Source organism: Anneissia japonica, unplaced genomic scaffold (assembly GCF_011630105.1).
Source record: "Anneissia japonica isolate Jap-2015-1 unplaced genomic scaffold, ASM1163010v1 scaffold287708_len1499824_cov190, whole genome shotgun sequence".
Classification (NCBI taxonomy): Eukaryota; Metazoa; Echinodermata; class Crinoidea; order Comatulida; family Comatulidae; genus Anneissia; species Anneissia japonica.
Window position 1 is genome coordinate 143,876 of NW_022752295.1, and position 16,141 is coordinate 160,016.

Below are 16,141 nucleotides of genomic sequence, written 5' to 3' on the forward strand. Positions count from 1 at the left end.
CAGCATTACCTTATTTATGTGATGACATTATTACTGCATAATTGTCTACTGCATGTAAATAATAATTTATTCTTCTATGCCTAAATAGATATAGTGATTTAATATAGGTTCAATATCAATAATGATAATAAAAATAAAATCGAGAATTTGAAGAGTGCCGGTATCCATTCCGAGGGATTGCTCATGGTGTATTGACTTCAAGCCCATAATCGACATTTCTGAATAAAATGTAATAATAAATTTACACTTTTGAAGAAAATTGTTATCCAATTTGGTTTTGTGTATACAAATAGACGGAAAACAGGTAAATTCCTTGAACTGAAATCCTTGATAATTGAATCAAAAGGACGCAAGTTGATAACAACACCAGACATCTTAGAAATAACACAAAAGATTTAATTGAAGACATTTCAGATGGACAACAACCCATCATCCAATTTATACTTTCTTGTGTTTGTTATCATTAATATGATGTATTTGATTTTTTAGCACTTATCCAACAGCAGTCGTATGTGAAGAAGATGAGCATCCCTAGTATATCCCTTCAACCGGTAAGTGTCCCACAGAAGCATGCCCACTTAGCAACACAGTGGCACAAAGCAGGTCTATATGAGGTTACACCCTTTGCAATGATCAATACATGCTACTATTACTGCCAACCAACATTAAGTATTGCATTACTATACCAAATAGAATCCAATTCTAGTTTTGATAAAAATATACACACCAAACTTTTGATCATTCATTCATTTTGTAGGCCCAGTCTGGTTCAGCCAGTTTCAAGTTTGTGTCGAGCCAAACCAAGCCTGCAAAGCTTCATTTGGTAGTAGCGATGTATGACTACACAGCCCAGAGGTCAGATGAGCTGACATTTTCCCAGGGAAGTGTTATCAAAGTCCTACACGAAGATAATGCTAACTGGTGGATGGGTGAAATGCCTGATGGGATGCAGGGCTACTTTCCTGCTAATTATGTCATGGAGCAAGGTATTTACTCTAGTTTCAAGTACATTAAACAACATCATAATTTTTAACTTAATTTCTGTTCCACTGGCGTTTAGTTGGTGCTCTTAGCATTTTCCAAAGAACTGCTAAAAGAACTTTGGAATTGAGATTCAGATACTAGAGCTTAATTGCCCCCTAGACCCCATTGGCCTTTGAGGAAAATTGTCAGACACCCTATCAGCCTGACACCTTCCCCATTTGTATATCCTAGACCCACCACTGGATGGCTACCAAGTTTTTTTGGAAACAAAAAAATCATAATTATTTAACCAAACTCTCTACAAACTTTTGTCATATTTTAACTTGTACTTTGTTATTTTCAGTGTTATGGCCACCAGAAAATGGAGAAAAAGCACAACCGTTATCACCAATTAGTGATGATATAGATGCGGTACTTAATGAAAAACCTTTGCGCTCAACACCGCACAGTAAAAAAACAAAAAGCAGAAGAAAACTATCTGCGGATGTCGCAGAAGACGAGGTGGATGGGGCAACGCCATCCAGGAGGAAAGGCAGAGACAAGAAGGTATGTACAGTTGTATATTATGCAGTAACAAATAGTGAATAAGACTGCAGCTCAGTAAATGCTGAAGGCATACTGGAACCCATCTATCAATGTGCTGTTTGATCTCTGTTTGATCTCTGCAATACAATGATTGAATCTGTTGTCTTTGAAAGTGCAGTGTATGTGTCCATTAAGTTACTATATGGATCGTAGACCAGCCAAATTAGTCACTCCTCCCAAATCATGTTTCAGAGGTAATGGCCAAAACATTTTAGAATCTCAAAATTGTTGATATCTATTTTACTGCACTAGATTAACCATTATATATATCTATACATCAAGTTTTATTATTATTTTCAATATTAAAACAACATTTTTTCACGATTTGGTGATGGTCTCTGCCTGAGAAATCTCTCTCAGAAATCATTTTATGGCTAAATATTTCTAGCTGCAACTTAACTATACGGTATTAACAAAGTGAGTGAACGCTTTATTTTAGGTAATAGCTATTGAGAGTAAAGATGGTGAGTTAAATTTCATTTCTGGAACTGAAGATAGTGAACAAGATACACCAGGAACGAGGTATTACCAAAATCTGAATACATTAATTATAAAGAGAGATATTAATGGTGTCAACTATGCTCACCTTACTTCCATATTGTTTTGTTACATGATACCCAATCTCAAAAATTGCTCATTTTAAAAATTCATACTAAAAATATTAATACTGTACTTATGGTAATAACAGTGGATCCCCAACCCCTTGGGTCAGATATATGGTCTAATATTTTGTTTAACCAATTAAAATTTGTACTTTTACAATATTTAATTTGTATATGTGATGGCACTTTAATTTGAATCAATATTGTGGCATGCCTCATGCTGCATTTAATGACTGAGTGAAAACATTTTACTCAATATGATTATATTTTTTTTTCTAAATTATGTACTGTATAGTCGTCAAAGAAGGCGGAAGAAAAAGCAATATACAGATCCATCCCGTGCCAAAATGCGCACATTAATAGCTGCAGATAGCGGTTCAGAAATGTCACCGAATCAACTCCCTCCACAAGGAAAATCAAAGCGGAATGGATCTACTAGCCGACGAAGGCTTGCAGAGGCCGGAAGTGAGGGAGCATCATATGAGGCCAGCCCTAGACGTCATTCGCGAACTGATAAAGGTGATAGAATGCCAGAGAGTGGAACAAAAAGGAAACCAAGGAAAAACCATGAGGAAAGAGACATATAGTGGTGTAGGTGTTGGGCTGATATTAGTTTTGACAAGGAAACGTAAACGAGTCTCACTTCAGGAGCCACACAGTCCACCTTGATCAGTGTTGTTTTCTGCCCTTGGTAACATGTGATCTGCCCTTGGTAACATGTGATCTGCCCTTGGTAACATGTGATCTGCCCTTGGTAACATGTGATCTTTTGGTAGCAAAGCATAGCGTAGTATTTTGTAAATTAACACATACACACAAGACTACAGTTTATGTATTCTATAAACATTTTTAAATGGTGCTACATTGAAAAAAATTTTTTAAAATGACTATAGAAGTTTTCACTTTTTACAATTGTATGTACATTCCTTATAATTTGATTCCTTATATAAATTTGATTGCTTATATAAATTTTATACTTACTTGTGCATATTGTATTATATGAAATGTATGTAGTAATTTATAGAAACCTTTCTAATGAGCTACTGAACTTATGTAATTGTCTTGATATTGGTGTCAATGCAGTCTGGATGAAAGAATATCAAAAACCTTGATTTCAAGCTCTCATGTTCCAGAGTCTCAAAAACATATTTAATTGTTAAATATGCTAATTTGGCAAAGTTACTTTAACATTCATTAATTTTAAATATGCAAATAATTTTTGTCTTACCTCAAATTCTAAGTGAAAATTGCAATTATTCTTACCTTTAAATTACCTTGACACTAAATTGCACCTTGATGTTTAAAATATATTGTATTTATACTACTCTCTGATACTAATGTCAGAAGTAGAAGCAATTGTATGTAATGTATGTATGTATGTATGTGTACAGTGAGAATATCCTATAAAAGTCTAGATATTTTGAAAGCAGCTAAAATATTTATCCATTCAACTTAATTTGCATTCACCAGCAAATTTATTTGTTGGCTTAGATTAAGGTTCAGTTACTTCTACAATTACACTATGTGCAGCCTGAAATATTCATTTGGAAAAAAACCCTTCAAGCTTTATTTAATTTGATACCATGTAGGTGGTTACCATTTTACAAGCCAAAATGCATGAGGTGAGTGAGTGTGAACCCTAGAATTGTGACCCAAACCTAAAAAGGTGGTGGAAAAATTCCAGATGTACTGTACCAACATTGATTTTCAGTTTGGAAAAAATTGTTTGGCCTTAATATTATAAATTTGTTGTATGTATGCCCTACTAATGCAATGTAATTAATTTGAGGGCAAAGTTTTTTAAGATAAGTAACATTAGGAAATGGAAATCATGAGAAGAAATCATGATGTCTTGCATCATTTGAACCCAGATATTTGTTTGCTATGAGAAGTTCCAATAGGCCATGTGACCCTCATCTTTATAATTTTTTTTGTTTGTAGTATCTAACACCTTCCACTACTATTTACCAAGTTCATTAAAAATTAGTCCACATTTTTCATAGCTTACCTTTGCAAAGGGTAACTTTGCAATGTTTCTTGTCCTGCAAATTTTATAAGTGTGCTTTTTTTTTAAAGTCTCAAAAGCCAACTGGTTATCCTTTTTTGACTCTTAAATTTTACCTTTTTGTAAAAGTTACTTTTATCACAAGAAGACTGAGATTAATGCCTATTTTTGCCATGTTTTGAATATGTTTATACCAGTTTTGTGTATGAATGTTGTAAGTTATAAATCATAACATTATTAATACATGGTTTTTTCTGCCGTTTCCTGCAAGTTTATTATGAGAATTAAGCCGGCCACCCACTGCGTCATATGACAAATCCATCCATGTGAGCGCTAGACGACGCTGTCTGCTGATTGTCGGTTGGAGTCTGAACGGATCGTCATTAAAAACGATTCTTGGCACGCTCCTTTCCGTAGAATTGAGTCGGTCGACGACCGTCGGGCTCAGTGAGTGACCATCATTATATAAACTCTGGAAAATGTACAGCATATGATTTTTCTTGATTAAATAAAATGATACAAATCAAATGAAAAAGTTTTATGGAAATATGAATCCAACAGTTTTATTCCAAAAACAACAAATTCATTAAATTTAATTGTTCTGAATATTTCTAAATAACAATACATAATTTTGCAAAATATTCAAGGCTTTGAAAATAACTAAACAGTTCACAATGTGTGTGAATACAACTTACTGCAAATAACTACAACTTTTAATCGTAATACTAACAGCTCTTATGTACATTATGTGACTGCATTGTTTAAATTATATACTCAATTCCATAGACTACTTTACATGTAAACCCTACCTCCCCTCAACATATCTAGCGCAAACACCTAAATATGAGACATACATTTTTAGCATAATAATAATGTATTGGTGCATCTGCCTACAGGAAAGGTTGTCAAAGGAACTTGTGCAACTAATATTTTTCATCATAATCATATGATATATATATATAATAGTGCATATCTAAGGCACTTTTTCAGCTCATCATTTTATACAGAATCAATTACAATATAAAGTGTGTGCAACCCCCTCTCTGGGGTCTATACTTAGTAATGCATATAACTCAGCACTAGACAAGTGTGTTGCCCAAAAACATAGGGATTGTGACCACTATTGGTCACAACCTCTCAATTGAAAGCCCAGAGCTTATGGTTGCAGCCCCTCCCCCCAAGTTATTGAGAATAGATTCTACATTGAATTAAATATTTTTTATTTCATATTTAAATCTTTCGACAGTAAACAGAAGCAATATCAGTAAGCCCTATAAGAAACCAGTTATAATTACTAATTTTCAGTTTACAATTCAAATAAAATTGTATATTCAACTTAACTTTCTAAAAATATAAGAGGAATATAATATCTGGAATACAAGTTCAAATACAACGTATTAAAATAGAAATACAGAAGAAGAAATTTGGAAGGCATGCAAGATTTTAAAATGTATTATCGTTTCTTGTGAAGTGTTTAAACATTTATAAGTGATGCATAATTATTGCACTGCATAAAATTACAATATAACAAAAAAGATAAATAAAATATCAACTGCTACAAATATTTAAACAAAATTTCATTCTAAGAAATGTATAATGTGTAGTTTTATTAAATAGACTTAAATTTATCAAATTGAATTTAAGTTTTGCATCATATAAATTCAAACAAATATTTTTAAGTTACTGTATACATAGTCACATGATTAGAATGTTTATTGAATTTTAGTAAACCCAATAAAGAGCCACAGCCACAGCAATTTTTGGAGGCTTCGGTGCAGCATTTATTTGGGAGTGGACCTTGCTACGAATTACAGTAATCTGACTTGTTGCTACATTTGTGAGCGATTGGTTGGTTGGTGCCTTGATAACAGAGAACATAGGCACATTGTGATTTACTTTTAATTCAATTAAGGGCTTATTCAAGAAAGGCGCTTATTTGATCGTTTAAAGTACCATACATCAAATAATTATCTCTCAAGATATAAACATTTTTTTAAAAAAAGAAAACACTTGTGGCACTGCTCCCCAGCCTTTGATGTCGCAAGTATGGAATATGTTGAAGGAATGATTAACATTGAACTAGATGAAACAAATTGTATAGATAATTATTATTTTGAGATGCAATATATGTACGCCAATATTTAAAAAAAAAAAAAGACAAGTGACTGTCCGCTAAATAAGCCTTCAGCTGATCCAGAATCAATGACAGAATATTTCAGCACTTTTCCCATTTGAACTTTCAAGGTCTGAACTCATGAGGGCAGTGTTATATGTCCATGTGGCATGCTGATAGGTGAGTTATCTGGTATTCTGTTTTGTCTTGGTTGCATTGCTATTCTTCTGAAAAGCAATAATTTCCAAAACAATCATTATGAAGAATGAATACATTATATTACAAAAGCTGCAACTACTTTTTCCTTTGTTACAGTCACAATAATATGACAATATGTGGCAAAGACAAGCCAAACAAGTCACTCCTCGCAAAAATCTATTTTTAGTTTTTTTAAGAGGGTTAAACAGTAAAATAAGAGCTATAAAATGGTAAAAGAATCATTTATATCTGGACATTTCGTTATGAAGTTACAGGAGTTTAAACATACAGATGTTTAAAGAACAATATTTGAGAAATCAGCCTTCAAAGTTGACGATTTTAGGCATTTCTCGGGCAAAACCATCACCAAATCATTAAAATTTTGTTTTAACATTGAAAATGAGAAAAATAACCACATAGCATGATGTATAAATATGAAAAGGTTAGTTTAGTCTAATAAAATAGATTTTGAAAAAGTTGACATTCCAGCATGTTTTGGCCATTATTTTAGTTTAAGTACTTTAAGTTCAAGTAGTTTAAGTCAAAATTATTTACTGCTTGTTATCTTTTCTTTTTGTAAAGCGCATTGAAGCTTTTTTGCAGAATGCGCTATAGAAGTATGGAATTATTATTATTATTATCTCTGATTTGTGATGAGTGACTGGTTTGGCTTGTCTTTGCCACATATTAACATAACTTAGCTAATATATTGGTGTTGGCTCTTTATGCAGATAAGTTTGGAAACAAATTTTAGAAAACAAAACAAATATTCTGTTTATATTGTTCTGCTCTGGATGCACATTTACACTGGCAGTGATGATTATGGCTTACTACGATTAATTTAGATTTATTAGTCTTAAATGAAATATTGAACAACAAAAATCACATAGCCAGATTAAATAGACCTATTTTTATGTTTGTAATTCTGCATGCCAATATCTAAATTCACATTGGACCCCAACAACCCAAGGAGGTGCCAGCTATGCTGGAAAAGGTTACAACCCATTTAAGGCCCCACCTTTGAGAAAGGGGAGTCACACTGTACATAATTCATATCTATATTCAATAATAATTACATACCTTGTTTTGTATTCTAAATCACTATGACTTTTCCTTGTTAGTGCTAATGGTGGGACTGGAGCCTGCCGTAGCTTAGCTGCTGAGTTAGGAAGGCTAGCAGACTTCGCCAATACAGCCTCAAACTCCTTCTTGTGGCTAATCATACCAGGCATGACGTATACTTGATTCAGGCCGCCTTGGTTCATCCGATTTGGAGCTCCTTGCAATGGTGGAAGATCTCGGGTGCTATAGCCTGAAACATGACATGGACAGGAAACAACTATTTTATTTAGTTTTAGAAATTTTATCAAGCCTTATAAAGGTCTTGGGTTCTTACTACTATTTGTTGATAGATTTCATTGTCATTTATATAAATATTCTCTCTAAATTACCATTTTGTGTTAAACTACTGTAGTTAGCTGATCCAATAATTGAGCTTGCCTCCCTAAGCATCCTCCTCTTAGTGTCTTTGGCTTCTTTCCATTTTACTAGGAAACTCTTCTCTGTCCCACTTATCTCTTTCCCATCCAACACAGCTAATTTACAATAACAAAAATTATAATGTAAAATATATTATTAAACATAATAATTTTAAACAACATATTTGTTTGAAGTAGAACAATAATTCTAATGTTTATTTTTGGTAATGCTTTTTAATTGAGCACTTGTTTGCACTTGTTTCTATGTACTATAAACAAAAGGTTTGTAATATTTAACTTATACATACTAACCCGAGGATACTAAAAACAGACTAATATCAAGAAATATTGTGCACACTTTGTACTTCCTACTAATTACTTATTTAAATGTTTTTCTATCACAGGTACTTTATTTATTATTATCAATAGTGTATACATAATTAATAATTATGCATGGCAATGTACCACGTGGCTCTTTAAATTTATTGGAAGCCTACTCTCATATTCCTTTTAGAATATTTGGTTGAGATTAATTTGCATAACAATTTGTACCTAACCACTCTTTACAAATTTCATTTCTATCATGATAATTATTAATAAAATATGCATAATTAATTAGTTTGGCATAGCAACATAGCTATTGGACTGTCTTTATACTGACTCAGATAATGTATCTGATCAAGCATTTAATGTGTGTTTTAAATAATGTTGTACCACAAGTCAGAGAGAAACTCTACTCACCAGAAAAACGGTCTGAATGAATATTAAACATGAATTGCAAGAAATAAATAAACAAGAAAAGGACTTGCCCAGATAGGGGGTCTGTACCCCATCAGCCCCACTATCATTATGGCACCTCTAGATGGCTGAAAATGGCACTCTTAGACTAAAATTTAAATTTAATTTTCTTCTTTTCTCTGTTTGTTTTTTATTTTGAAAAATTTTGGGCCAGTTGGCTGTCCCGCCCCCCCCCCCCCCCCCCCCCACTGGGTACATTTTTATTATTCTAACTATATAAACAAAATTAGTATTATGAACTCTACCTAAGTTTTCATTTAGAACGATGATTTTATCTCTATACTTGGCACGATGCGATAACGGATTCCCGCTTAGCTCCAGCCGCCACAAATTCCTCCAGGATCCGATTACGTTAGCAAGAGCCTTGAAGTCCCTTAGGAGATTATCATTTGCCATGAACTGGGCAATATGTTGAAGACAACGCAATTCACTGATCTCCTCAAGATTATTGCCAGAAACATTTAAAACTTGTAAACATAACTGAAAGTAAAATAAATATATAAATATCATAAAAACAAAAATGTGGCAAAGACAAGCCAAACCAGTCACTCGTCGCAAATCGTGTTCAGAGATAATGGCCAAAACATGCCGAAATGTCAAAATTTTTAAAATCTATTTTATTGCACTAAACTAACATTTATATACCTATACATCATGCTATGCTGTTATTTTCCCAATTTTTAATGTTAAAACAACAATTTTTAATGATTTGTTGGTAATCTTTGGAAGAGAAATGCCCGAAATCATAAACTTTGAAGGCTGATTTCTCAAATACTGTACCATAAACAACTCTATGTTAAATTATTGTAACTTCATAAGGAAATGTCGGATTTAAAAGATTTTTTTACCATTTTGTAGCTCTCATTTTACTCTTTAACCCTGTATTAATAATTAAAAATCGATTTTTGCGACCAGTGACTGGTTTGGCTTGCCTTTGCATCACATGTATAAATCAGATTTACACTGATGAACATAAATCTTTTATACAATAATAGTAATAGTTATTACACAATAATTATACATATATATAATAATTATTGTAAGTTAAGTATTATTATAGACAAAACTCCCTTTAGAGTATACTAAAATGCTACATGCCCTAATAAGTCCTGTAGTGCTAGTAGCTCCGTGTTCTTTTTAGTTACTTTTCATATTTTCACATTCACTTAAATATAATTAATAAATGGCAATTTCTATAGCACTGCTATCTCTGAGATAACCTGCAGATAGAGGTAGTTTAAAGGGCCTACATTTAACCACATTTTTCTTTGTAACTTATAGTTTAAGTGTTAAATTCAATATTTTTTTCAAAGTCCCCGAAAATGTCATATTTAAAAAGCAACATTTGCTTCCTACAAGTCTGAATTTCTGGTACTTTTACTGGTTGTTTATTATTCATTGTTTTTTTATTGTTCGCTGGTGCTGAAAATGCTTTATGTGTTATTTTAGGAAAATTGTAACCTGTTTACCCGTTACTAAGCAACAAGGTATGTATTATTAGGTTAAAAGGTTCATGAACAAAGAAAGGAAGTAATACAAAAATTTACAATTGGGAAAAATGTAAGCAGCAGTTTGGAGTTGAGCAACTGTTTACAGTTAGTTTGCTTGTTAAATTTATTCTCATCACCAAGGCCTGGGTTAAATTCCTAGAAATGTAGGATTTCACCTCACAACCAAATTCAGTACAAAGCTATTTGATAAGACTTATGTACCACATTCCATTCAATACTGAAATTGATATGTAATGTAAAGAGTAGAAGATATTATTCATAATTTACGTTTATACTTTGCATATGACATGATTTAAGCCTATATGACCTACTTTTAATACCAGTTCTTTATTTACAATATACAGGACATACACAACTAATGAATATTTATGAGTGCACTAAATTAAACTATTCATATAAGGTGAAAGGTGGAATGTTCCATTCCACTGTAAACAGTCACTATTTGTTTTATAAAATTACAACTACTGTAAAGATCTTTTTTATTTATGTACTCACATGGTTAAAAATGTCAATGATGTTTTACAGCCCAAGGGCCTACAATTTCTTACCTCTCTTAACCAGCATTCTTTTTTTTTATTGTTTGCTGCACAATCCTATATTTTTATTTTATTTTATTTTATTTTATTTTATTTTATTTTATTTTAATTCACATTCGACAGCGGGGAGCCCGCCACTTACAGAATGGAATACATAAAACACAATAAACACCGTACGGAAAACATCAAGAACACTTATACAAGACATTTCTTAATTTTATACTTAAAAACTATTAAAAAACATATCAATTGTCGGATCTAACAGTATAAGTGAGTTAAAAATTCTAGATAATCTACAAATAAATCCGTTTTTAAAAATATTGGTTCGGGAAAATGGAATATGGAATAAGTTGACCGAGGCTTGACGAGAACGTTTACTTTTAACAGAAAAACCAAATAAAGAAAGAAGATGAGGACCAAATAATCCCTTCATGCATTTAAAAAGAAATATACAGTCCAAGTAACTCCTACGTTGACTTAAGCTGGGTAAGTTAATAGTATTACGATTGACATTACACGATTTACAAACAAATTTCAAAAATCTCTGTTGCACAATTTCTAATTTTTGAGCTTGACTTTTACATAATCCATTAAACATAATAGTACCATTTTCTAATTGAGGCCTAACCAAAGACGTATAAAGACAAATCAACGTTTTAGGTTTCCTTAATTTCCAGCAATTACGTTTAACGAGGCCCAACATTCTATTACCTTTACTACTAATGTATTTGATATGGCGATTAAAATTCAATTTATTATCAAGAACAACACCCAGATCTTTGTGAAATTCGACATTATCGAGTGCATGGTTGTTTATACTGTATGGGAATATAATATTAGTTTTTTTAATGCTAATGTTTAAAATTTTACATTTTTTTTCACTAATAACCATACCCCAAGTTTCACACCACTTACAGAAACCATCAAGATCTTTCTGTAACTGATGGGAATCTCCAAGAGTGTTGATTTGTCGAATGAGCTTCAAGTCATCGGCATACATTAAGCATTGTGAGCTTAGATTTAACGGGAGATCGTTTATGAATAGGTTAAAAAGTAGAGGGCCTAAGATGGTTCCTTGTGGAACTCCAGATTTAACGGGGAGCCAGGTGGAAAAAGCTCCTTCCAAAATTACCCGTTGCTCACGCTCACTAAGATAACTGACAAGGAGCTTTAACAAATTACCAGATATACCAAATTTTGTAAGTTTGTAAATAAGTAATTCGTGATTGACCTTGTCGAACGCTTTAGCAAAATCGGTATATATTACGTCACACTGGGAGTGGCATTCAATGGCTTTATATGCAGTACTTAAAAGAGTTGTGATATTCATAGAACAGGAACGGTGGGGGGTAAAACCGTGTTGGGCCCTAGAAAGAACAGGTGAAACGTGGTTTGAAATGGAATTATGAATTAGACGTTCAAATATTTTTGATATGGTTGGTAAAAGTGAAATGGGACGATAATTTGAAACTTTATTTTTTCTACCCCCCTTATAAACAGGACATACATTAGCCTTTTTCCAACATAGTGGGAAAGCACCTTCATGTAGTGCACCCTTATAATGCCCTTTAGTAGTTGAATTTCTTAATGATTTTTTCACCGAGAATTACAAGATTACTTAAAGGGATGCTTAAAACATAAAATCAGAAAATTTACAAATATTTTAAAGAAAATCTTTATCTTTTTTTATTTTTATTCCGAATATGGACATAAAACAAAGACAACAAGAAATATTATAAATTCAAAGATTAAAAATCTTTTAAAAATGAATGGAATAAACTCAGTGCATTCTCGCCAATAAACCATACATAGCTATGCATGTCCTTGTACCTTTGAAAGAAAGAACAGAATTAAGCAAATGCTTACCGATAATGTTGCTAGTGACCTGGGGTCAAACAATAGCCTTTCTCCAGGGGGTAACTGTTGGTTTTCTATATGCAGCTCCCGTAATTGGTCAAGTTTATCAAGACCTTCTAATACTGTTATATAGTTTCCACCTAGATATCTGTAGAAAATATTTATTTTAGAATTACTATATAACAAAATATTTTACTTGTTAAAAAGATCAAAGCAAACTGAAAGTTTAAGGCCTGAATTAGGGCAGAAGAAGTATCATTATTTAAATATTAATAGAGTGTCTCTTGCCAAATTCATTAGTAAATCAAATTGGGATACTTACAACTTCGACAACTTAGTCAGCATGCTAAGATTTTCTATCTTTTGTATGGCATTGTTTTAATTTCAGAAAATTTACTAACAATGCCATCAATTTTCTTTTCAGCAAAATAAAGATGAGTTAAACGTTTTAGATAGTGGTTGAGGGACTCATCTCTTTTCTTCCTTGCATTGCTCGATGCTTTAGCAATTAGGTCAACAGTTAACTTTCCCATCTTCGTCACTGATTATCCGTACCAAAAAAACATTGCAATGCAAATTCTGAAAATATGAAATGTAAATAAAATTATTGGTTCAAAAAATATAATAAATACACGTGACATGGTGACTTAATTATAACTTTATAGCCTAGAGTCCCTAGCCAATCAACTTGATACTATGATGGCAAGATAGACTGCAGGAACGGCATGCCTCCTTTAACAAATACAAGTGTTGATTAGGCTAGGCCTAGGTAGGTCTCTCTCTCTCTCTTGGCTAGTTAGGCCTAGCCATTAAATTAAGTAGGCCAGCCTAGCCTACTAAGTTACATTAATAGGACTAGGCCTACTAGGTAGGCCATATTATTATTAGGCCAGGCTAGAGACTAGAGTAGTAGTAGGCCCTAGGCCTACTAGTACTAGGGCCTAGTGTAGTATGCAGACTAGGGACTACTTACCCTAGCCTAAATAGAGGCACATCGATCATAAACATTAATTTCTATATATATATATATAATATATACTGTATTCATAATAAACAGCATAGCCTGAAACAGTCTATACTTACATGGATAGGCTAGCAGAGGAAGACTAAAGTAGTCAGTATATCAACGATCTTCTCATCATCACAGCGCCACACAGAGAGCGTCTGTTGGCTAGGGAACTTTTGGCAGATAGAATCAATCAATATCGTTTAGAAACACAGCCTGTGCTTTTGTGTCATAAAACACGTCAGCGGTGGGTCCCTCTCCGAGCCACGTCAATAATGATTACCAATCTAGGGGGTCTTACCAGATTATGGATGGTCTTGCCTTGCGTTATTTGATTATAACTCAGTATAATACCAATACAGTAATATATATGCAATAAATATGACTTGATTCCTTGATATACTGTATTTATATAAGAAGAGGGCCGGGAAGAGGGCGTACCAAAAATTATCTCTGTTGCGCCGAGGACTAGTGCTGTCCAAATAGTAGGCCTATGCACGTTCAAAAGTGTGTTAGAAAGAGTTGCTTTAATCGGATGTGAATTTCCTACTGATCCTCAATGGCCAAGCTGATTAAGGCGTCTGCATAAAAAGCATAGTAGGTCCCGGGTTCAAATCAGGTTGGGGAATTTTTTTTTCACACTCGCAGATTTCTCCTCCCGGGAACCTCATGCATAATATTAAGAAGATGTAGGCCTATTGGAAAGAACTCACAACTTCGGATCGAGGAGGATGAAGTGTATTAATGTTGCATTTTCAAGGCAGTAAGAGGGGAGGAAGAATGGTATATTTTTTATTATTATTATTAATTTCGTTTGTTTTTCTTCGACGCACATTCTTTACAAATAGGGCCTAAATACTAGTATCGCTCTGAGTGCCATAAAACACGTCAACAGCAGTGGTATCCAGAGCCACGTCACTAGGATGACGCCAAATTATTGGTTGATAAGTGTGCATAGCGAGTGTGGCACAACTTGCATGTTATTCGTGACCGGATACCTGAACAGATCTCATACAAAATGAAAAGGTAAGTGTTAGCTTGTGAGATGTACTGTCCTCATAAATTGATTAAATTATAAACTTAAAACATTTCGAAGTAACTAGAATTCCTACTAACTAAACACGTATATTTAGAGTGACGTTCATCAACACTTATATTAGCCAACTGCTCTCTCTTGTGTATATGAGCCGAATTTTAATCTTATTGGTATTTATTTTATGTTGTGAATTTTACTTTTCTGCTTTGCCTTGTATTACTATGTACGGTATCTGCTCTTTTTTCGTTAGATTTGCATTTAAAACAGAGATCAACACTGTGCGCTTTAGGATCGCATAAGACGAAAGATGTTTTATAGGAATGTGCAAGTTTACAGTTCATGCACTGTCTGCCATGGGCTAACGAATGGAATAAAAATACCACTTTTGGGACAGGGGTTTCCATTGTCTGTCTTTAACAGCTTTGGTCTCTATCAGTATCTAGAATAATAAGATCAAGGAATTTGTTAATATGGGACCACAGAAAATTGATCTTAATTTGAAGGTGGTCTTTAATTGGAGGGTGTCAAGCCGCAGTTGCGTACCTGTAGTGGCCTATTTGATTTGTCTAATTGTTATATGTAATCATGATTAGTTTTAATTTTAATTGTCTTAGACATCCTGGCAACGAATAGGCCTATCAAAATATATATAACGAACGAATAACGAAGCCTTTTTCTCTGTCTACTCCGGATCCTCGTCGGCGCCGACGGGGATGAGACAGATCGAAAGGCTTCTTCCAAAGAAACATATCGTGAGTTTATGTTCGTTATTTTATTATTTTTATTTTCATTCCATTTTCCATGGAAAAATATGTTTGCAGTGCCAGAATGGCTAAGACAATTAAGATATGCACTATCCGAAATATGTACCGTACTCTTTGTGAAGAGATCTACGAAGAATATGTATATTAATTAAGTTTACAATTTAAAATTTGAACGAAATTATACATATTTAGTTGGAAGTTTTAATAATTTTATTTACTCTTAGCTATTTAAAATTTTAACTAATCTTTTTAGGGTTTTCGGATTTTTTTTAGGCAGAGTACGGTATTGTTAATTTGGGTACCGGTATAATTTATTCGCCTTCATCAACCGTACGGTACTCGCGCGAATAAGCGCGCTGGCAAATACTTTTTTTGCCCTTTTTGAGGGGCGCTTATTCAAACGGGGCGCTTATGAAAACAGAGGGGAAATTGAGAGGGCGCTTATGAAAATATATGAAAAGTGAGGAGTTCTTCTGGGAACGTGGAAAATTCAATGGGCGATTTATGAATGAAAAAACTATATAAGGACATCCGAAAACCGAAGATTACGAATGCGTCTGGTGCAAAAAATATAATCGTCCAGAGAGCATGGCTCGTGACAAGAATATATCTGAGATGAAATTAGTGGTGGTGGTGGTTGTGGTGGTGTATAAGCTTGTGGGCCATCT

The 16,141-nt window shown here is 33.4% G+C and overlaps 1 protein-coding gene and 1 pseudogene across 1 annotated transcript in view; one reads left to right on the forward strand and one right to left on the reverse strand.

Annotated features, from left to right (window-relative positions):
• Window positions 1-6,166, forward strand: part of LOC117122200 (jouberin-like) — a gene marked incomplete in the record, with an annotated part of 23,721 nt that extends 17,555 nt beyond the window's left edge. The window contains 5 exon segments of the mRNA XM_033267706.1: window positions 490-551; window positions 758-986; window positions 1,328-1,530; window positions 2,009-2,091; window positions 2,467-6,166. Of these exon segments, the coding sequence (XP_033123597.1) occupies window positions 490-551; window positions 758-986; window positions 1,328-1,530; window positions 2,009-2,091; window positions 2,467-2,758 (869 nt within the window).
• LOC117122202 lies at window positions 5,390-13,905 on the reverse strand (annotated as a pseudogene).
• Between the last annotated feature and the right edge of the window lie 2,236 nt (window positions 13,906-16,141).